This window comes from Euleptes europaea, chromosome 12 (assembly GCF_029931775.1).
Source record: "Euleptes europaea isolate rEulEur1 chromosome 12, rEulEur1.hap1, whole genome shotgun sequence".
NCBI lineage: Eukaryota > Metazoa > Chordata > Lepidosauria > Squamata > Sphaerodactylidae > Euleptes > Euleptes europaea.
In genome coordinates, this window is record NC_079323.1 from 38,676,836 (window position 1) to 38,702,921 (window position 26,086).

General features: G+C 42.1%; 1 protein-coding gene across 1 annotated transcript; it reads left to right on the forward strand.

Moving 5' to 3' along the window:
• TMPRSS7 (transmembrane serine protease 7) lies at positions 1-26,086 on the forward strand. Its single transcript, XM_056858184.1, has 18 exons — positions 1-51; positions 2,925-3,114; positions 4,710-4,840; positions 6,136-6,203; positions 6,467-6,660; positions 7,366-7,404; positions 8,289-8,517; positions 9,735-9,865; positions 10,925-11,037; positions 16,242-16,348; positions 17,408-17,544; positions 19,221-19,328; positions 19,451-19,561; positions 19,839-19,955; positions 21,804-21,981; positions 23,662-23,930; positions 24,803-24,939; positions 25,860-26,086. Exons 1-18 carry the CDS (start codon positions 1-3, stop codon positions 26,028-26,030), a joined length of 2,481 nt encoding a protein of 826 aa, XP_056714162.1. The 3' UTR covers positions 26,031-26,086.

The following is a 26,086-nucleotide window of genomic DNA, read 5'->3' on the forward strand; positions in this document are numbered from 1 at the left end:
ATGGATGAACAAACCAGTGACAAACCAGCCAATCCTGAAGATGAATTAAGTGTAAGTAAGCAAATTTAAGGATGCATTGAAGCATTATGCCTGATTCCACACGAATGTGTTTCAGTGTATCATGTATTTATTGAGCATGTGAAAGTGAAATCAATTTCTGAGAAGCAACTGCCACTAGCATACTGCAGTAAATTTTACTAGATGCTCAGATGAAAATATATTGTGTATTTCTTGTGTGAATCTTGTGTATTTAATCACACACAACTAATAAAACACAATTATACACAAGAGTTTATGGCAGCTGATCTTTGTTAAGAGCTAGAATGTATTTCTATTAAACTAATTTCATCCCTCATACGCAAAAAAAAGTGAGTCTAAATATAGTCCACATGCAGCTAGTTGGCATAGTAACTACAGCTATCCTGGAGACCTGACATGTGGTAAAAAAGAGAAAAGGATTTAAATAATTTAGTGTTCTGTGATACTTAAATTGCTGTACTAGTGGAAATGACTTCTGCAATAATTAGAATCAGCATAAGAAAAAAGAAAAAAAACATTGTTCTAAGAGACTACAAATATTTTGGGATATTTACATTGTAATAGTCCTTAAATTTGCTGCTCCAGAGAAGACAGTCATGTGGAAAATTCATTGTTCTGCTGGTGGTACCCATACTAATAGTTTCCTGGAACATAAAGAAAGAGACTGAAGAGATTTGATACACTAGACCAGTGATGGCGAACCTTTTAGAGACCAAGTGCCCAAACTGCAACCAAAAACCCACTTATTTATCGCCGAGTGCCAATGCGGCAATTTAACCTGAATACCACCCCCAGAGGGGGCCCAGAGGGAGAGGCTAGGGTTGCCAAGTTCCTCTTCACCATGAGTGGGAGGTTTTTGGGGTGGCACCTGAGGAGGGCGGGGTTTGGGGAAGGACTTCAGTGCCATAGAGTCCAATTGCCAAAGTGGCAATTTTTTCCAGGGGAACTGATCTCTATTGGTTGGAGATCACTTGTAATAGCAGGAGATCTCCAGCTAGTACCTGGAGATTGGCAACCAGTTCCTTAGTGTTTTCTCTCTACATATCAAGACAAATGGAAAGGTGTTTGAAGGATGGCTTGTGGGCACTTCAAAGGTGGAATAGGACTGCACACCCCTCCGCCCGCACAGACCCAGAGGGCGCTGGAGAAGCCGCTGGAGGGAAAGAAGGAAGGAAGGAAAGAAGGGAAGGGAGAAGGAAAGGGAAGGAAGGGAGGGAGAGAAAGAAAGAAAGAAAAAGAGAGCGAAAGGGAGAAGGAAATGGAGCAAGGGAGAGAAAGAAAAGTAGGGAAAGAAAAGGAGACAAAAAGAAAGAGGCCATTTATGCATGGGAGGTTTTGCCTTGGATTTGCCACTCAGTGGGGCGTGGCAGCGGCGGCAGGCTTGTGAGAGGCGAGCAGGGTAGGGCAGAGGACGCCTCCTTCGCACCCACCGGCCAGCCACGCCCCTCCACCCGCACAGAGGGCGCCGGAGAAGCTGCCGGCCATGCCGAGTGTGGGCGCTCGGCTTCTGTTCCCCGCTCTCCCACCCACCTGGCCGGCCACGCACGCTCCAGTGGCAGCAATGGCGGCAGCTTCTGTGGGAGAGTCCGGGGGCCACCGCCAATGATGTCGGAGGTTCCCCACCCCTGGGCTACAGCCTCCCACATCCGGGGCAGGGCAGAGCCGGAAAGGCCAGCGGCTTGGAGGAACCACGTGTGCCGGCAGAGAGGGCTACGAGTGCCGGAAGTGGCACCCGTGCCATAGGTTCGCCAACACGGCACTAGACCCAAAAGACCACATGGTATTTTAAGGAAGAAAGAACTGACAAGAAGGATCTTAAATGTAAACAGATACAAATCCATTAAATATAGTTGTACACATCCTCCTTGGAGATGGGGAATGACCTGTAGGGTTTTGTCCAGTTAAACAGCTAAGGGGGATTCTTTAATTGGCACCGATAGCCTGAAGAAGCACTATAAATGTTCACTAATGACTTTTGATGGTTTGGTGGATCTTGCTGACTACACACATCTGACCTGCTTAGGCAATGCTGGAGATAAATGGTTGTAAATGTAAGCAGCAAAGCAAACAGATCTAAATTTGCAGCCGGCTGGTAAGAAGAAGCCTTGGGCAGCACTAAGAACATGTTTGCTTGAGGGAAAATGTCCAGTATCTAGGTGTTATCCTATGCTCAGCACCTTTATATATTAATAAACGTATGTTACAAAAAATATTCCCAATACTGTAACATTCCAGAATTCTCTCCTCACAAGGAAACAGATCCTGTCAAAACATTTCCCCTGTAATGGGCTAGGTGGGAAGCACATAGTTCTAGGTTTTGAGCCAGAGAAAACAATCGACATGGTAATCATGTTTGTAGACGTAGATCTGCCATGATGGTGCTCAACAACAGCTTGCCTGTGTGCCTGGCACAGCCGTCCCAGAGGACACTGCCTTGGCACCTCCAACAGTAGTAAGTGTTGTTAGCATCATGGAGGCCAGACCTCCATGCAGATATTTGACTAGGGTTGCCAACCTCCAGGTACTAGCTGGAGATCTCATGCTATTACAACTGTTATCCGGCCAATAGCGATCCGTTCACCTGGAGAAAATGGCCAATTTGGCCATTGGACTCTATGGCATTGAAGTCCCTCCCCTCCCCAAACCCCACCCTCCTCAGGCTCCGCTCCAAAAACCTTCCACCGGTGGCAAAAAGGGACCAGGCAACCCTATACTCGCCTGAATATGTGAAGCCTGAGGGGAGAGCCAGCAGGAGCAGTCCTACTTCCCAACGTGAACATAGTGTATGCACAACTGAAGGTTTGCCCGGGACAGTGAAAATGCAACTGCACTGGATGCATTAAAAGAGGCTGCGAATTTGTGGTTCTTTCCCCCCTTTGATTTAGGTTTCAAATGTATCACTGCAAATGGCCGAAATAGAAGCAAAGTGGGAAAGGCTTGCACAAAAACATACGAAAGCAAAGAGGAAATCGAAAAGAAAGTCTATCTGGAATTTTCAAAACATAATCATCTTGTTTACAGTGGTGCTGTTTGTTATAGGAGTTATAACATGGACACTACTGTGGCTCTTTATTGGTGAGTTTTTGCATATCTGTTTAGGCAATGCTTCTGGTGGGGTTTTCTACACATATATGAAAGGGTCCCAAGCCCACCTTTTGTTTTCAAAGCCATAGAAGCACTATTTGCCAACGTTTATTATGACACATTGCTTTAGGAAAAAAGGGAATCCGTCTCAGTTTACATGTGTGCATAGGTTATTTTTACCCCCACCCCAGAAGATGTGAATGTTGGGACATGCCTCTTAACCTTTCAGGGTTAAAACCAAAGCAAAGCCTCATGGCACTTTCAAGGGTAACACTATTATTGTAACATTATCTTTCATAGGTTTGTTCACTCCCTCCCCCAAATACTATGCCACAAGATTAGAGTTACCAGCTCCTGGTTGGGAAATACTTGGAGATTTTTTGGGGTGGAGTCTGAGGAAGGCGAGGTTTGGGGTGGGGACAGGGGAGAGACTTCAATGACATGGAGTCCAATTGCCATAGCGGCCATTTTCTCCAGGGGAACTGATCTCTATTGACTGGAGATCAGTTGTAATAGCAGGAGATCTCCAGCTATTACCTGGAGGTTGGCAACCCTACACAAGATTCTGATTTTGGTTTTGCTGCAATGAACTAACATGCCTGTCTCACTAGAATTTGTAACTTTCTGAGTTAATGGTTTACAAAAGAGATGCTGGAGATAGTCTGTTTGGGAAAAAACCCGAAGACTGTTAGATACTGGAAGGTTTGGAAAATGTTCCCCTGATCTTCAGAACCCATATTATAACCTGGGAGAAGTCTTAATGATATTCCCCCCTAAGGATGCAGGCCTAAAACTCTGCTGCCATCAGCTTTCCGTCAGCTGCTATGCTTCTTACCAAAGCCGCCCTCCCCCATAGAAAAGCCCAGATGGCAGATTTTTGCGATTTGCCCTGAAAATCTTGCCTTTTTCCCCCCCTTCAAGATTGACCTTTTTTTTAAAAAAGCTCTGTTCTTCATCACATATGAACAAAATGTTGCCATTTAATCTGTGGGTGAAGACAGATATAACATTTAAAAATAATAATAATATGCACATAAATTCTTCTGTGCTGGGGTTTCCAGAGTATTGGGAGAAGGCTTGGTGTAGCTGAAGAACTATTGCCTGGGACATCATCAACTAATGCTTCCCCCTCTTCCTGTTCCCTGGAATAAAAACAAAAGTCATGTGATACTTTTTGTTAATTACACATTTGAGATGGTCTTAATGAAAGTATTATATTGCTTTTTTATTTTGCCATGGTCTGATGCAGCTACCTACGTTCTTTCCCTGGAATAGTCATGCAGCAGATTTTCAAGCATAGATGAATTTTGGGGTTAACATGCTAATGTGCCTGAGTCATGGGGAGAGGGTTGAGACCGGATCCAGCATTAAAGCTATGAGACTTGTATGTATGCAAAACATGTTGCAAATGTGGGTTCAAATTGCAGGTGAGCAGCTTAACACTGGTGTGAATTTAATTTAGAATGTTGTGTCTGTCTTTAACCATCTTCTCAAGTTTCTGGAAGTAACTGTATTAAGATTCTCGTCGACTTATTATTTCCATAATGAAATAGAAAACAAGGTAACTTTCCTCATGTGCTTTACAGTTCAGGCTGAAAGCAAGGATGCTTTGTACTTCGTTGGATTGTTTCGTATTGCCAATATTGAGTTTCTCCCAGAGTATCGGCAGAAGGAGTCAAGGGAGTTCCTCTCTGTGGCCCAGAATGTGCAGCGAGTGGTAAGGAAAATAATAATAATAATCTTCGGTGTTATCTGCTAATAGTATGAAATGGATATCCATTAGATGAGACAGATTCAGCAAACCCTAGTCCTTTGACAGTGAGTGATGCATAGTGCCAGCACTATGTTTAGTGCAGTTGGAGCTGTGTACCTTGGCTTCTTCTTCAGGCTAATAAATAGGGGAGGCTCGGCTCAAAAGGCCTAGATACAAGCTTGATACAGCCGTTCACCTTGCCCTAGGGTTGCCAGCTCCAGGTTGGGAAATACCTGGAGGAGGGCAGGGTTTGGGGGGGGGGAGGGACTTCAATGGGGTGTAGAGTCCACCTTCCAAAGCGGCCATTTTCTCCAGGTGAACTGATCTCTCTTGCCTGGAGATCAGTTGTAATAGCAGGAGATCTTCAGCTACCACCTGGAGGTTTGCAGTCCTACCCACTGAGGCCCCTCCTCTCCCCAAACCCTGCCCTCCTCAGACTCAGCCAGTAGGGTTGCCAGCTCTGGGTTGGGAAATACCTGGAGATTTTTGGGGCGGAGCCTGAGGAGGGCGGGGTTTGGGGAGGGGAGGGACTTCACTGCCATAGGGTCCAATTGCCAAAGTGGCCACTTTCTTGAGGTGAACTGATCTCTATCGGCTGGAGATCAGTTGTAATAGCGGGAGATCTCCAGCTAGTACCAGCAGGTTGACAGCCCTATCAGCCAGCAGCCACAAAGTCAGTAAGCACAGATTTGCCTATTGATTCTTCTGAAGGTTGGGTCTGTGCCGAATGGCTCCTAAGGTACAACCAGCACCCCTCGAACTCAGCTTTGTTTGCCCCTGGCTACTAACAGCACCCAAGGGCAGTGGGCCACTGTTCTGGTAAGACTAAAGGCTAATCTGCATCTGCTGAAAGGGTTTCATTTCCCTTTTCAGAGGAGTGAGAGGAGGTCTAGAGCTAGAAGGGAAGCTGCACTTTCAGGAAACTCCTGACATCTACCCTGCCCTTCTGCCACTGTTCTCATCGCGGCCATTTGTAAAGAGAAGAAGACATAATAAATTATCAAGATATTATTAATCTCACCCAGCAAAGGGAATTGCTCCACTAAACACTGTCTTTGGTCATCCTGTTACGGATATGTTGTGCAACATAACTAAACCAAATGTTGTTGATTATAAAAACAAACAAACAGGGCAGTTAAATCTCTTATGAACGTGGTTACCTTGCTAATATAGTCAATCCTTTTACAGTTTTTTTTTTTTTTTGGTCAATAATATCTTTTCTAGGACTGCAAAACCATTCTGTGGCTTCTGTCTTTCAGATGAACCTCGTTTATACACGTTCTGCTTTCTCCAAATTTTATAAGCAGTCCATTGTCTCAGATGTCAGGTGGGACATGTTTTGTGTTTCTTTTTGGGTTGTTCTCCTTTGAGGGAAGTAATCTCACGTAAATAGTCTTGGCCAGCTGTGTACAAGGAGTTTCTTTTGTTGCAAAATGCAGGCCACACCAAACGTGACAAAATTCCCCTACAGAAAGCAGTTCCATGCCCAGCAACAAATAGTGATCCACCCAAAAGCTCTTGCAAAACGTTTTCTCTGTGTTCTGAGCTAAGAAATGCTAGGGGATAATTTGCTCTTATATTTGTTTTCAGTAATAACAATCATGGGGGCCTCCTTGTCCATTTCTGGATTGTGTTTGTGGTGCCACAGGCAAAAGGGCAAGTATTTTGTGAAGACTGTATAGCTGCTATTTTAAAGGACTCTATTCAGACAAGCATCACCAATCGAACATCGATAGGGAGTCTTCAAGGCCTGGCTGTCGATATGGACTCCATCGTGCTTAGTGGTTGGTATTTCTTCTGAATCTTGAATGCAATGTATACAGTGTTTAGCTATGAAGAATAAGTATAACAATTACTCGAGTACGTCTCCCTTATAATGTAAATACACTGAGATTGCTCCCCTCCTCAAATCCTGCACTTCCCAGCCTCCCCCCCTCCAAATCTCCAGGAATTTTCCATTCTGGAGTTGGCAATCCTAGGTTTGTCTTCATGATGGTATCAGCACTTGCATATGTTGAGCCATTTTGGAAGGAGGAGGATATGCATGTGTCCAATAATTTGGTCTTCAAATTGAAGTGATACCTCCTAGTAGCAGGTGCATCGCATGGAATTTATGTTCTTATGCTTCATCTCTTAGGCAGCACACGAGATAGGGAAAATTACAACGCTGCCAAGAATTGCCCTTTGGGGACTGGGAATAGTGAAAGTTTTGACACTTAGGAAAACTGTGACTCGCTACCACTTGACTATTTTAAAAAGATTTCCGAAATGCAGAGAATCACAAGAATCAGAGAATGCTCAAAATCCATCAAAATGTCACATTAGATGCTTCCTTCTTTTCCATGCAATGTGACTTGGTTCTTCTTTTCCTGTTCTGAATCAATAGTTTAAACAGTAAAATGCTATGTTCACATGGTGTCTGCTGAAGTCATTTATTAGAAGCGTTGTTAAAATATGGATAGGTTTATTTGTCTTTTTCTCCAATGTAGTTGGACTCCGTTCAGATTACTCCTCAACAACAGGAGCAGGTACACAACTGTCCTTGTCTTTTTAAAGCTTTCTTCTTTCACTTTAAAGGGGGGGAAGTGCTTATTTCCACTATTTTGTGCGACAAGTATTTAATTTCTGCCTCTATCTGTGTATCAGCTTATACTGAAGTCAATATGATTCTTGCTTGCCAAATGTGAGATTTATCTGTGCTCAGCAGCATGTTTTTAATGTCGTTTTGTGGCTGAAATGTATGAACGTGGCAGTTCAGCATTGTCTATTCTTACTGGTAGAGGATCTCAGTATCTCAGGCGTTGAAGGATATTTAATGGAACCTGCTACTTGAGACTGGAGATGACGAGGATCGAACTTGGGATGCTTTAAATGCAAAGCTCCTTCAATGCTACTGAGTCACATCCTTTTCATCTGTAGAATTCCATTGGTAGAAAGAGATGATCTCTTCGTATGTGACTTCCCTCTGTAAAACCATGTCCACTCCAACTACATGGAAATCCAGTCAAACTAGGCTCTAGCTGCACAAGTAGACATTTGTTGATTTCCCCCCCTTGAAATTCATTGTACTTGGCACAAACAGAAAATTACAATCTAAATTACAATCTAAATTACAGTCTAACAAATATGACACACAGGGGGCTGAAGGGAAATTGATGCTACTCTCCTCACCCCCCCACCCCATCTTATTAAAAATGAATAGCCACTTTTTAGATTAATCATTGAAATTTCATTTATTTATGTAATTCTGACCCCTGAATGAAGTTGTAAATGTGCACAGCATAAATTCTCTTTGTTGCAGACCTTAGAAAAACACCCTTTCATCTGTCTGTACAACTAGATTTGTGCCTTTTTTGCAAGTACGGTAATCTCAGTACTACTGACTAGAGTTGGAAATGAACTATTTCCACAGGTTCAAACTGCATGTATGACCTGTATGCAGATCGTCTTCATCAGCACTTTCCTTTGGACTTTTCTGTAACACCAGGAAAGATGATCTGCTATTTCAAATTGATTGCATTGGTGGGATACCTAATTCGCCTCTCCATAGCATCCATTCAGATTGAAGCTGACAATTGCATCACTGACTCATTGACCATTTATGATTCCCTGTTGCCAATCAAAAGTAAGATTCTGTATCGGTAGGTATGCCTTTGAATGAGATTTCTTTAGATGTACCATCTGTTGAATAGAGGGGAATCATGTAATATACAAGAATTAGACAATATCTCACCCTTCTCCTCACAGACACATGCAGCATTTTTAGTAACATGATTAATAAAACTTTCTGTCTACTAATAGCTAGAGCTAATTGTTTTCTTGAAAGATGGACACATAGACTTGAATGAGTAGAGAGATATTTTGGTAAACAGAATCCCATATAACATATTATACTGGGTGATCAGCAGCGAAGTCATTCCATGAGCATGGGAGAACCAGCACTGATGATCTGGTTGGATCTAGATTCTACCAGAAGCTCCCAATGGAGGAAATCATGGCAGCTGTTTTTGAACTGTATACAAACTTAATCACCCCTGACAATGGACAGCAAAGGTTTGGATCCTGAGCAGATGAAGGTAACTCCCCTGCCTCTTGTTTCCCACTGCAGGTTTCTGTGTCCCCTAAACTGTGCTCATGTGGTCAGTGCACCAACAGGAACTGTATGGAGGCTGGCACACTCGGGTGGGGTTGAATTGGTAGAAACAGCCCTTCCCTACTCCACCAATGGAAATACTACTCTTATCACTGGGACTGTTGCTAACACTGACAAAGCAACAATGTAGAATCCAAGCCAAGATCCCTATATTTAAATTTATTTTAGTGTGTATGATTAGTTGCTGGTGGTGATTGTATTTTTACATGTATATTACTTGTTGCATTCTTTTTGCAATACAAATATTTCTATAATCGCACTTGTTTTGGTTCCTATTAGCTGGGTGAACTTTCTATATGGTGGTTTTCACCAATGAGCCCACTTTTTCTCCATCAAAGTAAGCAGAGAGTGGCAGTGTCCCTGATTTGTAGCTTTGGAGTGAATCTGAAGCTCATAATCCACTGAATTATGCAAGATTTTGTTTTCTTTCTGATTCAGAAAGGTTTAGTGAGATGTATAGACTAACATGAACTAAGCAGGGATCTTGGCCCATTTCATTGTACTGAGAGATAATGTGTGTATATATATATATATATATATATATATATATATATATATATATATATATATATATATATATAATCTCCAAAAGAAAATATTTCATTCAGTTGGATACCAAGAAAAATATTTATTCTAATATGGCTAATAATGGCTAATAAATTTCAGCTTATATGTTAAAAAGTTAAAGTCTTCCATTTGTTTCAGAATTTGTGAGCCAACCAACTCCCTTATATCTTTTGTCTCTACGAATAATATGATGCTGGTCACCCTGAAGTCTACGCAAGTGCACAAAGTGAAAGAAATCCATGGCTATTTTGAAGTGATTCCACAAGAAAGTACGTGACAGTCATAGCAGAGTTATAAAGGTTGAGTTCCACATTTGAAATTCTCACACATTCTTCATTAATCAAAGCATGTCAAGCACTTTTTAAAAATCTTCTCTGACAATCTTTTTCCATTTCTCCAACAGTTTCCTATTTGCCACCGATTACCTACCTTCCTAGAGTGTTATTTGCTTTTACAGATTCATTGGTACTCATACCTGAACTTGGGACAGAAAGCATTGCTTACATGCCAGTGAAGAAGTATATGTTTTTAGAAGTACATCTTCTATGAAGTATCTTCAGTGACAGTACAATGGATTCTGGGGTGTACATATTAGATCGTAGGGTTGGATCCCATAGATCTGTTCTGCTAGTGATGCCACTTTCCTCCAGCTCCTTGTACCAGAAGAAAACACCACCTTAGCAGAATGGATCTGCAGGATCCAACCCAGGCAGCACAGCTGCTTGGGATGGGAAATGTCTTGGCCCAACTAAAATGGAGCCATTAGGACATAAAACAAAAGTAATTGCTGTGGCCTACCATTGCAGTGATAACAAATGGGCCTCATGCTCCATTATGCCAGTAGATGGAGTAGTTGTGACACGCACCCACAGAGACAGTAATGTATGTAAGGTTTAAAAACGCATCGTTTACATTCATGTCAAGAAACTATTCTTAAATATCCTGATGAGGGCACCCCAGAGTAGTGAAGCAGATCGTAGGGCTGCTCTGCCAGATGGACAGAAAGTCACACTCCTGTCTCGTCCACCACTGTACCAATATCATACTAACAGGCCCTGAGCTAGGAAATCAGGGGACATGATGAGATTAACCAAAAATAATGCTATTTTTTTTGCAGAGGCATTTCCGATGTCTGAGCACTGTTCTGAGATTTGCTGTGTTCTGGATTTTCTAGTTTTCTGTTTCCATTCAATCCCCCCCTCCCAATAATGCTGGCATACAGCACAGTACAGCTTTTATTTTGGGGACTGACTCTTGGTTTATTTCCAGATTATATAATACCATAATAATAATACTATAATATTTCTTTCTTTTGTTGTTGTTGTTAGAATGTGGCAAAGCTATCCTGGCATTAGGAAGTACTGGCTTGGAAGGGAGAGTCGCAAGTCCGTATTACCCAAGCTATTACCCTCCAAAATGCATTTGTTCATGGAATTTTCAGGTAACGCTCCCCGCCCCTCGGATATATCATAGAAACTATGGTCCTGTTCAATGTGAAGTAATAGCACATTTCATAGCATTTCCTATACCCTTTTGGACTGCAGCTGGGAAGCATGTGTTTGAATGTTCTTCTTTTTCAAAAAAACCTCCATGCTCATGGAACATAATATTTTAGAAACATAAGCCTCTCCTGATGTTCCAGTGTGGTATAGTGGTTAAGAGTGGTGGACTCTGATCTGGAGAACCAGGTTTAATTCCCCACTCCTCCACATGAGCAGTGGACTCTAATCTGGTGAACTGGGTTGGTTTCCCCACTCCTACATATGAAGCCTGCTGGGTGACCTTGGGCTAGTCACAGTTCTCTCCAAACTCTCTCATCCCCACCTACCTCACAAGGTAGGTCTGCTGTGGGGAGGGGAAGGGAAGGTTTGTAAGCTGCTTTGAGATTCCTTAAAAGGTAGAGAAAATTGGGGTATAAAAACCATCTCTTCTTCTTCTTCATCTTCATATTCTTCCATTACCAATAGTTTTAAATATATTTAGAATTATTACCCATTACATTTTTATTCCAACCTTACAAAGGAGGCTCTGACCTATTTTATCTTCACAATGACCCTGTGAGGAAGGGTAAGCTGAGAGACAGTGTCTGGCCACAGGTCACCCAGTAAACTTTATGGGTGAATGAAGTTTGAACCTGGCTTTTAGTTCTAGTACTGCATTCTAGCTGCTGTACCACACCAGTTACTTTTTCAGACAGGACACATTCAAACTACTATCTCCCATCAGCATCCCTAAGCAGAACAGTTCCAAGAGGTATCACATAACCCATCTGAAGATGTAGATAAGCATGTCTTTGAGTAGTTATCCATATCCAATGTAAAGAATGTGGTATTCTTTTCATCAGCACAGGCCTTAGACTCATTGTGATGCCTGAAGGAGAAACTATAAACGGCTTCAAACATGCTAATACTTCAAAGCACCACAATGGTACTTTCCAACAGCCATTTGTGATGATAAACTCTACAATTCTATTTCTCACCATTGTCAACATGTTAAACCAGAAGGGGCAGCCACAAGGGCTTTGCAAGGTACTCCCTCACCATTGTAGCTGCTGTATCCTGTCTCATGTGCCTCTCACTCCCAGAGGGGCTGAGTACCTGCCGATGAGCTCCATCTCCAAGATCATCTTGGCAGTTGCTGGGGATGGGGGACACTGTCTATCAGGGGAGGTGGGAGATGAACAGTAGTGGAGCTCTTTTCACACATACACACACACACTTCCGCTGCTTGTGCCAATGGCCTGCATGCACTCATCTCACCAGGAAAGATCATCTCTCCAGTGAATGAGCTTGTCAGCCTGCACGGCTATCCTGCCCTTGATGCACAGGTCACACATGGTCACCAATATGTAGACGTTCTGCTGAGTGAGAGGCTGAAGGTGGGACTCAGTGCTCTCTTATAGCCTTTGCATCAGTACGTGCACTGCTGGAAGCAAGTCTGCACGTTTGGCAGCTGGCCCCAGAAAGGCGGCCATCTTTTCACGAGCTGTTTGGATCATGGGAATGACCAGAGCCATGGTTGTCATGTCAGACGAGAGCTATTGCATGCAGTCCTTAAAGGGGTTAAGGACTTCCACAGTTTGAGAGATAAAGTTTTATAAAGTTCTCAATACTAAAAAAAATATCCCATATTTAATTAGTGTTCTTTTTTCTAAAGCTTTTATTTAGATCAGCTGGAATTGAATAGTGAAGTGAAATGATATGATATGATATGATGCAAAACAAGATTTTGAGCTATATACCCTGTAAACCCATCTGAAATGCAGTGTGTCCTTGTGCATCTGACGAAGTGGGCCCTGGTTATAATGTGTCTCTGCTCCACAGTTGCTAGCCTAAGCCATCAATCCAAGACCCAAGACGTCCCTAATACTAGACAGGGCCATAGAGTAAGTCTCTTGCCCTTTGACTCACTCAGCTTTTTCAAAAGGACCTGAAAAAAGAGAGAGGCAGATGATCACCAGGTGTTTCTGAGTTGACCAAGGCTCCCAGATTCTTTCACACACCCCTCCCATCAAGGGATGTAAGTGCATGTGTGAAATGATCTAGTATATAGGTGTGAAGGAAGGGGGGTCTGGACAGATTCTGACAGCACTTGCACTCCTTAATCTTTGTTTTGATGCTTCCTTGTCACATCCCTTCTGTTCCTTTTCTGGAAATAGATTGTTCACTCAGATTGTAGCTAGGAACAAATAAATATACTCTTGCAGTTTTTGTTATTGTTAATTGTATTTTTTTTAAGTCTCATTGCAGAGGAGCTTCACAACTTCACTTTAGTGTCTTTGGCATCAATCAGAAATCTCTCTCTCTCTCTCTCTCTCTCTCTCTCATTTGAGATGAAATTGCAAGACTCTGAGTTCTTTGATCTCGAAACAAAGCCTGAATGGCGCTCTCTCTCTCTTTTTCTCTCTCTCTCTGGTCAAGTAGCTGTAGTGGGAAATGAAAGGTTTCCTTGTAAGGGGGTGGAAAGCTGCACCTACTCTTGGCCTGCGCCAGCCTCTCTGATGCACCAGGCTCTCTGATGTGCTGGCAGCTGAGCTGTGGCAACCACTGTTGCTCCTTGAGGTCTGGCACATAGAGCCCAGCAACTGCTCCTGGACTGGCTGTCTATGGGTAATTTCTTAGATGCTGGGGCCCTAGCTCGCTTATCAACCACTGATCTGGATGCTTTCTTTCTTGTCCCTGCTATGATGTGATGTAAGCATCAGAGCTGTATAAGTTTGCTCAGAGTGGAAGAAAAGGCACTCGGCATCTGCTCAGATGTACCCTGTTCTTTATTATTACTGCCCCCACCCTGATTCCAAAACTGAGTTCAAGTCAACACCGTGTGTAAGTGTTGTCAAGTTGCTTCTGACTCATGGTGAACCTATGAATCAATGTCGTCCAAAATGTACTATCATTAAAAGCCTTGCTCAGGTCTTACAAATTGAGGGCCTTGGCTTCCTTTATTAAGATCTCTTGTTGGGACTTCCTCCTTTCCTGCTGCCTTTTCCTCCCGATATTGTCTTTTCCGGTGACTCTTGTCTTCACATAATGACCAAAGTACAAGAGCCTCAGTTTAGTCATTTTACCTTCTAGGGTCAGTTTGAGCAATGATTTGATTTCTCACTAATTTGTCTTTTTGGCAATCCACAGTATCCATAATACTCTCCTCCACAACATTTCAAAGGAATCTACTTTCTTCATGTCAGCTTTCTTCATTGTCCAACTTTCACACCCATACATAGTAACAGTACTATGGCATGAAGTAACCTGACTTTGGTTGCCAGTGACACATCCTTACACTTAAGAATCTTTTCTAGCTCCTTCATGGCTGCCCTTCCCAGTCTCAATCTCCTTCTGATTTCTTGGCTGCAGTCTCCTTTTTGGTTGATGATGAAGCCAAGGAATAGAAAGTCTTGAACAATTTCAGTTTCCTCATTGTCAACCTTAAAGTTGATTAATTCACCAGTAGCCATTACTTTTATCTTCTTGATGTTCAACTCCAGTCCTACTCTGGCACTTTCTGCTTTAACTTTCACCAGCAGTCATTTCAAGTCTTCCCTATTTTCTGCCAGTAATGCGGTATCATCAGCATTTCTCAAATTGTTAATATTCCTTCCACCAATTTTCAAACTTCCTTCATCTAAATCTAATCTAGATTTCCTTATGACATGTTTTGCATATAGAATGAACAGGTAGGGAGAGAAAATACATCCTTGTCTGACACCTTTGCCAACTGGAAACCATTCTGTTTCTTTGCATTCTGTCCTAACATTAGCCTCTTGGCCAGAGTACAGGTTGCACATCAAAAAAAGATGCTTTGGCACACCCATTTCCTTTAAAATCAGCCATAGCTTTTCATGACCCACAGTCAAAAGCTTTGCTGTAATCTATGAAACACAAGCTGATTTTCTTCTGAAATTATCTCGTATGCTCCAGTAACCAATATAAATTTGCAATATGTTCTCTAGTGCCTCTTCCTTTTCTGAATCCAGCTTGAACATCACACATTTCTTGTTTCATATATGGTAACAGTCTTAGTTGTAAGATTTTGAGCATAACTTTACTTGTGTGAGAAATTAATGTGATGGTCTGATGGTTGCTGCAGTTTTTGCCTTCTCTCTTTTTTGGGAACTGGAATGTAAATTGACTGTGAACTTAGGTGAACTCTAGTGTTGATTAAACCCTGGCAGTCACAGATGAAGGGTGGGTAAAATATGCTGAAACTGAATCCAGGCTAGACAGTGGTGATGGTGGTTATTGAAAGTGATGTGCTGGAGAGGATTGGCTTGCCCATTTTAGATGGGATCAGGGCATCTCTGATTGGTCAGTAGATCAACTTTTAGAGCTTTCCATGGAGAATGGTGAGCTCACACTTGTGAAAAACTTTCATTGTCAGTTGCATCTGAACTGGAAGATTGTTTCTCTTCTGCACCTGGCTGATCTGGCTATGCTGATCTATGCCCTTGTAACAGATAGACTGAGTTATTGCCATGCACACTTTGTGGGGAAGCCCCTCTGGAACTCTGAAAAGCATTAGTCAGGGTAAAATGTTGCAGTTTGTCTGTTGACAGAGCCAAATTAATATTATATCAATTCCAAAACAATGGCATTAGCTGCCTACATGCTTCCAGGTTCAATTTAGGTGCTTGTTCTTGCATTTAAAGCCTTTTGCAACCTGCAGTTCATGTACCTGATGGACACCTTGCATGGTATGAACCTGTGCACCTCTTGGAACTGCTCCATGGGTTCTCCGGACTGTTCCCTCCTTGTGCTTAATAGATACTGCCTCTGTGAAAAACTGGGCATTGTCTTGTATTGGTCCACAATTCTGAAACAGCATTATCAGAGGGTGTGCACCAGACCCCATCCCTGCTAGCCTTTAGGACATTTTTATTTCAGAGCGCATTTGGTTGATAAGATTTGACTTTTTGTTAGTAGATTGCCATTTTTTGCTTACCAGTTGTGTGATTTTCTAAAATTCATTCCCCAGAGCTGCTGTGTGGCTGCAGGAAACCCGAGATGGTTTTTAACCCAACATGTTAAAAACCTGAACATGTGCTACTACTACTATGACGACAACTACTACTATTACTACATTAAATTAAACCTGTGTAACTGAATTGTATTTAGTCGTCACAAATTTAAATTTATTTCCTCCATACAGACTCCTCAGAAGAACCTTGGTATAGCTTTGAAATTTCATAACTATACAATCAATGAAAAGAGCATTAAAGGCTGTGAGCATGGATGGTGGAAAATTAATGAACGCATGTAAGTATCTAACTACAATCCTAAGAATAGTTTCTTGGGGATTAAATCCCACTGTGCAACACTGAGTAGGATTCTGATTCTCCCCCCCTTGTGCTGCTTGTATGTGTGTATTCCCACCCTCTTCCTCTTGTTTGTGCATGGGTACTTGGGTCTACCTCCCGTGGCAGCCCTTCTGGAGTGGCGCCTGTCACCCGCCCTCAAAATTCCAAAAGTGCCCACAGGATCAAAAAAGCTTTGGGAAATCAGGCCTTGTGTAACTGACGGACATGGCTACCTCTTAGTATTTAACTTGTTTAAACCATATGATTCTATATTGCTGTCAGCCCTCTTGAACCGCGTTTGCTGTGGGAGAGACAGGATATACATTTGAAAAGAAAATAAATAAGATGACCAAGGAGGAAAGGGATAGCAGACCTGTTTACAGGATCCTAGCTCCTTCTCCCGTGAATGTTAGGGAGGATCCAAGTGAAAAAACCTTTTATTTGTATGAATTTAGCCAATCACAGGTTCTGTCTTCACAATGGCCCTGCCCACTTTCATGAAGCATATGGTGGGCACCCAGGGAAGTGGCCACAGTACCTAGTACCCAGAGGTGCCACATTACCTAAAGGTGTCACAATAGGAAATATTACAAGTTATTCAGCTGCCTGGAGTGGAGCCAATGTGGGGAGGGCAGCATATTCAGTAAAATTTATGGCAGCCATGAGAAGATAAAAATTTTCAAAAGAGAGACTAAACCAACATTGTATAATAATTTTGTTTTTTCATTCCTTAAAGCTAAAGGTAGTCCTTTTATCATGTTGGGGATCCCCCCCTCTAAAACGGTGTGTGTGTGTGTGTGTGTGTGTGTGTGTGTAGATTTCAGATTTTTCTGCAAACCTTGGGGTTTTTCTCAGGTTTGTAGAAAGATCCATCTTGTCTATCCATGGCCTCAGTCTCCAGATACAAGTATCCACAGATGGGACCAAGTAGAGAATTAGTTATATTGATGATGATATGCTTGGTCATATGTTGGGAAAGATGTTCTACATCACATGTCAACACTGATTCATCTTGTAGGTACTGTGGCTATTACATTGATCATCAGACAATATTCCGTGTTGCAAGCTTTGTGGCTAATGTCGAGTTCCAATGTAGTTCCAAGCTTTCAGAGAGGCCACTTCTGGTGGAATATGCAAGCTACAACATCAGCCAACGTAAGATCAGTTTTAAATTTCCTTTGCACTGTATGAAAAAAAAGATTAATGCAACTTTAAATGACAACATCAGAAGCTATTATGAAAATGTAGGGTAATGCCATGTTCGGTGCATGGAGGCAGTTTTTAAAATCGAAGAGGTTCCCCCCGCCTTTTCCTGTGTTTTGTTTAATAGCTTCGGAAAGTTGATGGGATTACTTTTTTTCCATAAACCTTGTATTGCAGCCCCAATCCACATTTCTCCCACCACTGAGTTGTTTTTTTAAGAAAACCATTGAGAGATCTAATCTTGTAATTCTCATATCTCTTGTTGCTGTACACTGGCTCTTAGACATGTCTACACCAAAATCCTTTTGTGCTATTCAGGTTGTTTTGGTTTTGTTGGATGCATCCTTTGTCATTTCTCTTGTCCTGCATTTGTTCCTGCACTTCTCTTTGTGTGTTTACACATGCAAGCATCAACAGAGTAATAAATGCAAACAATGAGCAGGATGTGAAATTTTACCCAATGACTGGGGCATGCTTAGTTAGATTTTTCATCTTTTCTCTGGATTGGTAGACCATCCTCTCACCATCATATCGCAGTCTGCTTATGAAAAACTCCTCAGAAGAAAGAGGTTTTATGTGTGACATTGTAGTGTGTATGTTTTTTTGGGGGAGGGGGGTTTCAAGCAACACAGGTTCAGACCTCCATTGGACACACAGAGGTAATCACACAGTTTTTTGGATCCAGGCGTTTTAAAAATTATTCAAAATATCCCACCATTCAGTTGAAAGAAAGTCCAAGTATAAAATTACCGTAAAACTAAAACCAGAATAAGTGACTCCAGAAAAAAAGCAGTAGCAAACATATCAATTTGTTAAAAACACAAGAAAACAAATCAGCATTATCTGATGTCTGAAGGATAGCCAGAAGATGTCTGGTAAGTATCTTTGGAGAGCTGTTCTGTAAGTAGAATGCCCTCACCTAAAAGGGCACGTCTTCTGTGTTACCTATACAGAACTCAATGGGGTTTTGAAGATAATCTGAAAGGGCCAAGGTACTTGGGAGGAGATGCACCATCTTACTTTAAAGGAAGGAGCAATGTTCCCCACAGTGTCTAGCCAGAATTGGGAATTGCCCAAAATCTCTCTTCTATTCCCCGTGGACCAAAAAGCTGTTCTGTTGGAAGAGCAGCTGCTGCTGGAACCAGTAGAACAGCACCTTATGATCCAAGCCATTGGTAGCTCATCAGGTTTGCACTTTCGTGTAAGGAATTCAGAAGTACCCTAATTAGGGACACTGTGACTGGGCAGACTAATCTTTCCACACTGTGTTCCAGGACATTTCATGGGCAAACACCTGGTTCAGATATGTCCTTTGCACATGGCCTTTGATACATTGGCATGCCGGCTTTGTACAGAGTTTTTTTTTCTGATCGCTGCTGATGGCTGACAGACTTTTAATTACAATTTTTGACCAACTCTAGAAATAATATTTTTTATGAAAGCTGTTCATTGCACACCATTTTCCAGGAGGTTTTGCCTGTGTGAGTCCCATTGGAATAAATGGGAGTATCTGGCACAGCTTGCATTAATTTCAACATGGCACATGCGAGAGAGCATCCAGGCAAGTTGTGTTAAATCCTAATAGAGAGGAAGCTAGAACTTACCACCCTTCCTTGTCTTGCCTTCAGCTTGTCCTCTTGGCTCTTTTGAATGCTACACTGGATTGTGTGTTCGCCAGGCTCAGCGCTGTGACGGGATCAATGACTGCTTTGATGAAAGCGATGAGCTCTTCTGTGGTTAGTACCTGCCCGTATGAAAAAGCAAAACAAAACATGAATATGGAATTATTTGTTTAAATCCATGTCTACTGTCACATCCCTTAGAGATCTGCTGATTCTCCCCTCCTTCCTTGTTTTAGATGTGTCCAAACAAAGCTGCAACACCAGCTTCTTAACACAGCAACATTCCCTTTTCTGTGATGGGATAATTGACTGTGAAGATGGCCAAGATGAACAAGGCTGCACCCAAAGTGAGATTTCCGTCCCCATAAGCACATGTGGCAATTCGACTCATCTGATGTTTGCCTCTCTGTCATAGTTAATCTTGCCTGAATCATGACTTCCCTGGGTGCCCTTAGCAAGCCAGTAGTCCTTTCAATCACATTAGGGTGTATCCTCACAGTGCCGTTAAAATACTATGAACAAATAACAAAGAGAAATGACAGAGCATTGTTATTTTCATTTCCTGGATGGAAATTGCTAATTGGGAATACAGAGAATATTAATTTTGGGGCTGTTTGCTTTCAGGCGTTCCCTGCACCAACAACACTTTTAAATGCAATAATAATATTTGCTTCAGAAAAAGAAATGCAAAATGTGATGGGATAGTGGACTGCTTCGACAGAAGTGATGAAAGCAACTGTAGTAAGTCTTCCTTATATACAGTCCTAATCATTGCCTTATAATAAATGAGCATGTTATTTTTCACATGGGTATGTCAGTCAATCAGAACCTGTCAAATAAAATCACTACCTTGCTTTGAAATCATTGATTAAAAGGAACAAGGATGTCAACTCAGACAGCACTGAGAATAGTCGGAAGGAATCTTAACTAAATTAAAAAGGCTGCCATCCCAGAAAACTGTATACATGCATATATAAAATAATAGTGTTTAGAAAGATCATCCAGCTGAATAGACAGGACGCGTTTTCATTTCAAGCCAACTTGCCTGTTCAGGTGGGAGATTGGCTATGGCAGAAGCTCTCTATAGTACATCTGGTATGCATTCACTTCCCCGCACCCATGTGAAGATTCACAGCTTTGGGCAGTAGCATATTTTACATGGCAAATCCTTTAATCATTGGCAAATCATTTAAAACCCTACTTGCACTGAAATCCTAACATAGTTGAAAACTCCTCATGGACTATGAATTGTGTGTGTGTATGTGTGTTATTATGTGTTGTCAAGTCACTTCTGACTTATGGCGACCCTATGAATTAATGACCTCCAAAACAGCATATCATTAACAGCCTTGCTTAGGTCTTTCAAACTGAAAGCCATGTCTTCCTTCATTGAGTCAATCCATCTCATGTTGGTTCTTCCTCTTTTCCTGCTGTTTCAACTTTTATTGCACTCTAGCATTATTGTTGTTTCCAGTGCGTCTTGTCTTCTCATAATGTGACCAAAGTATGATAGCCTCAGTTTAGTCATTTTAGCTTCTAGAAGAGTTCAGGCTTGGTTTGATCAAGAACCCCCCTTTTTTTCTTTTTTGCTTTTTGGCAGTACATGGTATCTATAAACCTCTCCTCCAGTATGCATTAATCTGTACATCTAAAGATCTCGTCACTTGAGGCAGCACTTTGCCCAATTTGGGTAACAACGAGGCCAACCCATAATATTTGGCATCTTTAGCCAAAGAGGCCCAAGCCAGTGCTCACCTGAGTCACATAGCCCCATTCCTGTGCTCAGTCTAGCCCAACAAATCTTGAAGAATTATGAGCTGCAGAACTCCCACAAAAACAGTCTTTCTCCACAGGCTTTTCTTATTGCTGCCAGCCACAAGCTTACATGAAAATGATAAGTGTAGTGGGATGTTGGCCATGGTCTGGTGGATAATGTCATGTAGTGTTCTCTGCACATGCAGTGGGGCATTATTTCTCTGAACATCAGCTGTGGATCCCACTAGAAGAGTTCCTTGAAACTTGGGGAGAGGTTTAAAAGTGGTGTGTAATGCCCTGCACAGAAGTGGTGTAAAGAAACACAAGTCAGATACTTTGCTGTTTATGCATAAACCCTTACACATGCCTAAAGGAACTCTTTGAATCATGCCTGCTGTCCGTTATTTCTTGGGCCTCCTCTCCTCTGTGGTCAGTCAGTGCTCATGTAGAAAATATGAGATTCCGTCTATGAGTTCTTCAAGCTTCCCAGTCATGGCTCTTGAGTCATTTGGCGTCAAAGCAAAGGTACCGTTTTTGAATGCCACAGCTCCATCCATACTCCAAACAAGTAACAACAGCCAGGTACAAAATGGGTGAGATTTATCAGGATAGGGTGGTTGCTGGAGGCTGTCCAGATGCCATCCAATGGATATCAGAACCTGTGTGAGTTCTGGATTGGGGTGGTTATCTTAGACCCCTGAGATCGAACCAAAAATTACTGAGTTACATTTAACAGGCATGATTACTTTATGTCTGTATTGTCTGAATAATCTCTAGACCATTATAGCTCCTTACTACTGCAAGAACCATATTAAATTGTTGTCCTCTTTTAAGGTTGTGGCAGTACAAAATACAGCCATAAACTGCACCGGATTGTGGGGGGTTCCGATTCGCAAGAAGGTGAATGGCCGTGGCAAGTCAGCCTCCTTTATGGTGGAGTTGCTTATTGTGGCGCGTCGGTCATATCAAAAGAATGGCTTCTCTCAGCTGCTCATTGTTTTCAGGGGAACAGGTCAGTAATTAACCTGGGCTTATTCAGGGCCTGTCCTTTCATAAGTTGATGGTATTGCCATGGGATAGACATGGAGCACAAAGGTTTTCCTGTTGTTCCATTAATTTGTTAACGGTCAGCTAAGCAATGCAATCATGCAATTTCCAATACCCATTTAGGAAAATAGTTTGCTTTTCTTTGCATATGCTAAGGGCCAATGCACGAGATTGCCCCACACCTGGCAGATACTTGCCTCTCATGTGCCCATAGTATTCCCCTGTTCATGCCTTGTGGGTCCTTTGATTTGTCTGGCACAAAGAGAAGCTGCTCTTTTGGCAAGCGATGGCTCCGTCCACATCCCACAGAGGCAGGGTACTCTCACAGAAAGAAAAAAAGAGGAAGGTCAGCCAGCACTGGATAGCCACCTGTGTCAGAAGAAGGAGTTGGTTTTATACCCCACATTTCTCTACATTTAAGAAGCGGCTTACAATCGCCTTCCCTTTGCCTCCCCATAAAAGACACCTTGTGATGTAGGTGGGGCTGAGAGAGTTCAGAGAGAACTGTGACTAGCCCAAGGTCACCAGCAGACTTCATGTGTAGGTGTGGGGAAACAAACAAGAAGAAGACGAAGAAGAAGACAATGACAAAGAAGAAGAGTTGGTTTTTATATGCTGACATTCTCTACCACTTAAGGAAGAATCAAACCTGCTTACAATCACCTTCCCTTCCCTTCCCCACAACAGACACCCTGTGAGGTAGGTGGGACTGAGAGAGCTCTGTGACTAGCCCAAGGTCACCCAGCTGGCTCCATGTGCAGGAGTGGGGAAACCAACCCGGTTCACCAGATTAGTGTCCGCCACTCATGTGGAGGAGTGGGGAATCAAACCTGGTTCTCCAGATTAGAGTTCACAGTATCTACCTTCTGCTCATAATGAGTGCCTGCATATCGCTCTTTGGCTCCTGGTTTATTTCAGCCCAAATACATACAATAGAATGTGAAGAAAATACAGTATCACTAACACATCAATCCTATGCAGAATTATTCCAGTCTAAATCCATTGAAATCAATGATTTTAGACTGGCTTGCACTGTCTAAGTACTGTACTAAGTACTGGCTTGCTCTGTAAAGTAATTAAATGTAACAAAATTATCACTGATAACAATGAAAAAGTCCTAGGAACAATGATACAGGTTTTTTTTGTTGTCTGTTAAACCCCCTCATCAGCATAGAAAAGGGGATTTCAAACTTTTTGAAGTTTGGCCCCCATCTAAACTTTCTCTGCCTCCCAGTTGCTCCTCTGCATCTTCTTTGGACTGAACTTCAACTAATTGGCCTTTATCCAACTCATTACTTCAATGAGATACCAGTACATCCACCATCGCACCTGGCTGTGCTGAAAAGAGATTGGTTATCATCAGTGCTGATGATATTTCTCTCCAAAGGTCTTGACACATTGATGTTAAGCAGCATAGGGGGTAAGATGGAACCTTGTGGAACCCATAGCACAAATCCCATGGAGATGGGTGTCCCCTAGCACCATCTTTGAGCATTGGTGGGCAGGGCAAGATTGGAACCTCCAGAGTGTGGTGATCCCACATTTCTCTGGCTTTTATCTAAAAAATAATTAAAAAAATTAGAGCTCTCCTGCCAGGTCCCAGAGTTTACTATGGATTATTACCTATTAATTTGTTTTTGATTAGGTTATCAGACCCCAGAACCTGGATAGCTCATTTGGGTATGCGCACTAAAGGGAAAGCCAAATTCATCTCTACTGTGCGAAGAATCATTGTCCATGAGTATTATAACAGTAGGAATTATGACTATGACATTGCCCTGCTACAGCTAAGCACACCATGGCTTGACACAATGAGATGGCTAATTCAACCGATATGTATACCACCTACCACATACAGAGTGCACACTGGGGAGAAGTGCTGGGTCACAGGCTGGGGACAAAAGCAAGAAGCAGGTGAGATCATGTCTCAGAACAGGCATAAAGTGTTGGTTTCCTCAATAAAGAATTATATATATATATATATAAAGTACAAAGAACATACAGCTATCTATAATGGTAAGGTGCCACTAGACTCCTAGTTATTTTTACTGCAACAGACTAATATCGCTATCCTACAGTTGTCAACCTCCAGGTGGTGGCAGGAAAACCACCTGGGTGACCTTTTGTCAAGGGTACTGATGGAAGTAAAGCTGGATAATCAGAACTGGATGGTCAGCGGATAATGAATACATTCTTATCCTAAACACAGCTAAAGTGTAGAGTGAGTGAGAGACTCTGAACTGGGACGACCCTGGTATAAATATCAGTGTATGTGCAACTGAGTGAGTTCGGAAAGAACATGGGGGAATAACTGAGGGACATTGGAAAAAATAGATGAAGCAGGAACAGCTCAGCCTCTAGGAGAGTCAGATGGTTCAGGAGTTACAAGCGGATATGTTTAATGAAAGACTTTTCCATGTTACTCTTGCCTGACCCTCAACTAATTGCTTTCCCACTTGAAGTACCCCATTCTACTGTGAACTCAGTATGTGGTCACTTTCTAACCTTCTTTCCAATTTGCAGTACCAGTCTTCCATAGAGGGTTGAAATCATTAAGTAATCTAAAGCACAAAACCCATTAGTGTTGTTATGAAATGCCCCTGGATGAAAGTTCCTATAGATTTCAGTGGAATATTCTTCCACGTAAAGAGTTTGCAAGTTTACTGTGCTTTGAGAAGAACCACAATTGCATTGTTATTCAGGATATTATCAAGAGTGGCAAATAATGATTTACGACTGGAAATTATCTTCTTGCTTTCATTATTAAGCTTAATTTTTCTTTTCAGACAATAAAGGATCAGCAGTACTACAAAAAGCAGAAGTAGAAATTGTGGACCAAACACTGTGTCATTCAACTTATGGGCTTATCACAGCACGGATGCTGTGTGCTGGGGTGATGTCTGGGAAAAGGGATAGTTGTAAAGTAAGTAGTTGCTGCCTCATCTACACACATTTGTTAGCAAGCGGTTCTGTACTGCTTATTTCATAATCACAGAAAATGTCAGTCCAGTAATGAGAAACTCTGTTGAAAAACCTAATGGTGTCAGTGCAATGAACTGCAGTTAGCACTAGGGGTGTGCACCATCCCTTCCCCCAGTATTTTTTGGGTTCGGGTGTAATAGACCTAATTTTTTAAAAAGATCCGAAAACGCCAATCCCCGATACCGGTATGGGTTTTTTTCTGGCTTTTTTCAAAATTAAAAAACACGAAATTTTTCAAAAATGCAGGTCTATTAAGCCCGGACCCAAAACATTTCATGCCACCAAGAGTTGTTTTTTTATATGCCAAGTTTCTCTACCACTTAAGGAAGAATCAAGCTGGCTTACAATCACTTTTCCTTCCCCTCCCCACAACAGACACCCTGTGAGTTAGGTGGGGCTGAGAGAGTGTGACTAGCCCAAGGTCACCCAGCTGGCTTCATGTGTAGGAGTGGAAAAACCAACCCAGTTCATCAGATTAGCCTCCGCCGCTCATGTGGAGGAGTGGGGAATCAAACCTGGTTCTCCAGATCAAAGTCCACTGCTCCAACCACCACTCTTATCCACTACACCACACTGGCTCTCCATGAGCTCTTCCCCCCCCCCCCACATTAGGGTGCATTCAATAATATGAGGCTCCCACTTTTAAACTGGTGGTACAGCCCCTGGGTACCCAAGGTTGGGTAGAAATATATATATGTGTGTGTGTGTGTGTGTGTGTAAATACTGAAAATATAATTTATTAGAAGCGCTATGTAATGGTTAAAAATATTTAAAAACATTAAAATAGCACAATGGCATTTCCTAGGGTTGATATCTGTAACCACATACCAAACACGTTGAAAAACCATGTCTTTTTTCTAGGGAGATTCTGGAGGACCTCTATCATGTCGAAGCAAAGGTGATGGAAAGTGGTTTTTGATTGGCATTGTCAGCTGGGGTTACGGCTGTGGAAGAGCCAATTTTCCTGGAGTATACACAAGGGTGTCAAATTTTGCTACGTGGATCCACAAATACGTGCCTTCAGTTTTTTAATTTAGCAACAATCAAACACAGAGTCAACGATGAAGTATTTCCATTAAAATCAAACT

Excerpts from the sequence above, each read along its gene's own strand:
- TMPRSS7 (XM_056858184.1), top strand. The coding sequence starts at position 1 with ATGGATGAACAAACCAGTGACAAACCAGCCAATCCTGAAGATGAATTA. Across the intron at positions 16,349-17,407 it reads TGGAAAATTAATGAACGCAT|GTACTGTGGCTATTACATTG; the intron begins GTAAGTATCTAA and ends TTCATCTTGTAG. Across the intron at positions 21,982-23,661 it reads CATTGTTTTCAGGGGAACAG|GTTATCAGACCCCAGAACCT; the intron begins GTCAGTAATTAA and ends GTTTTTGATTAG.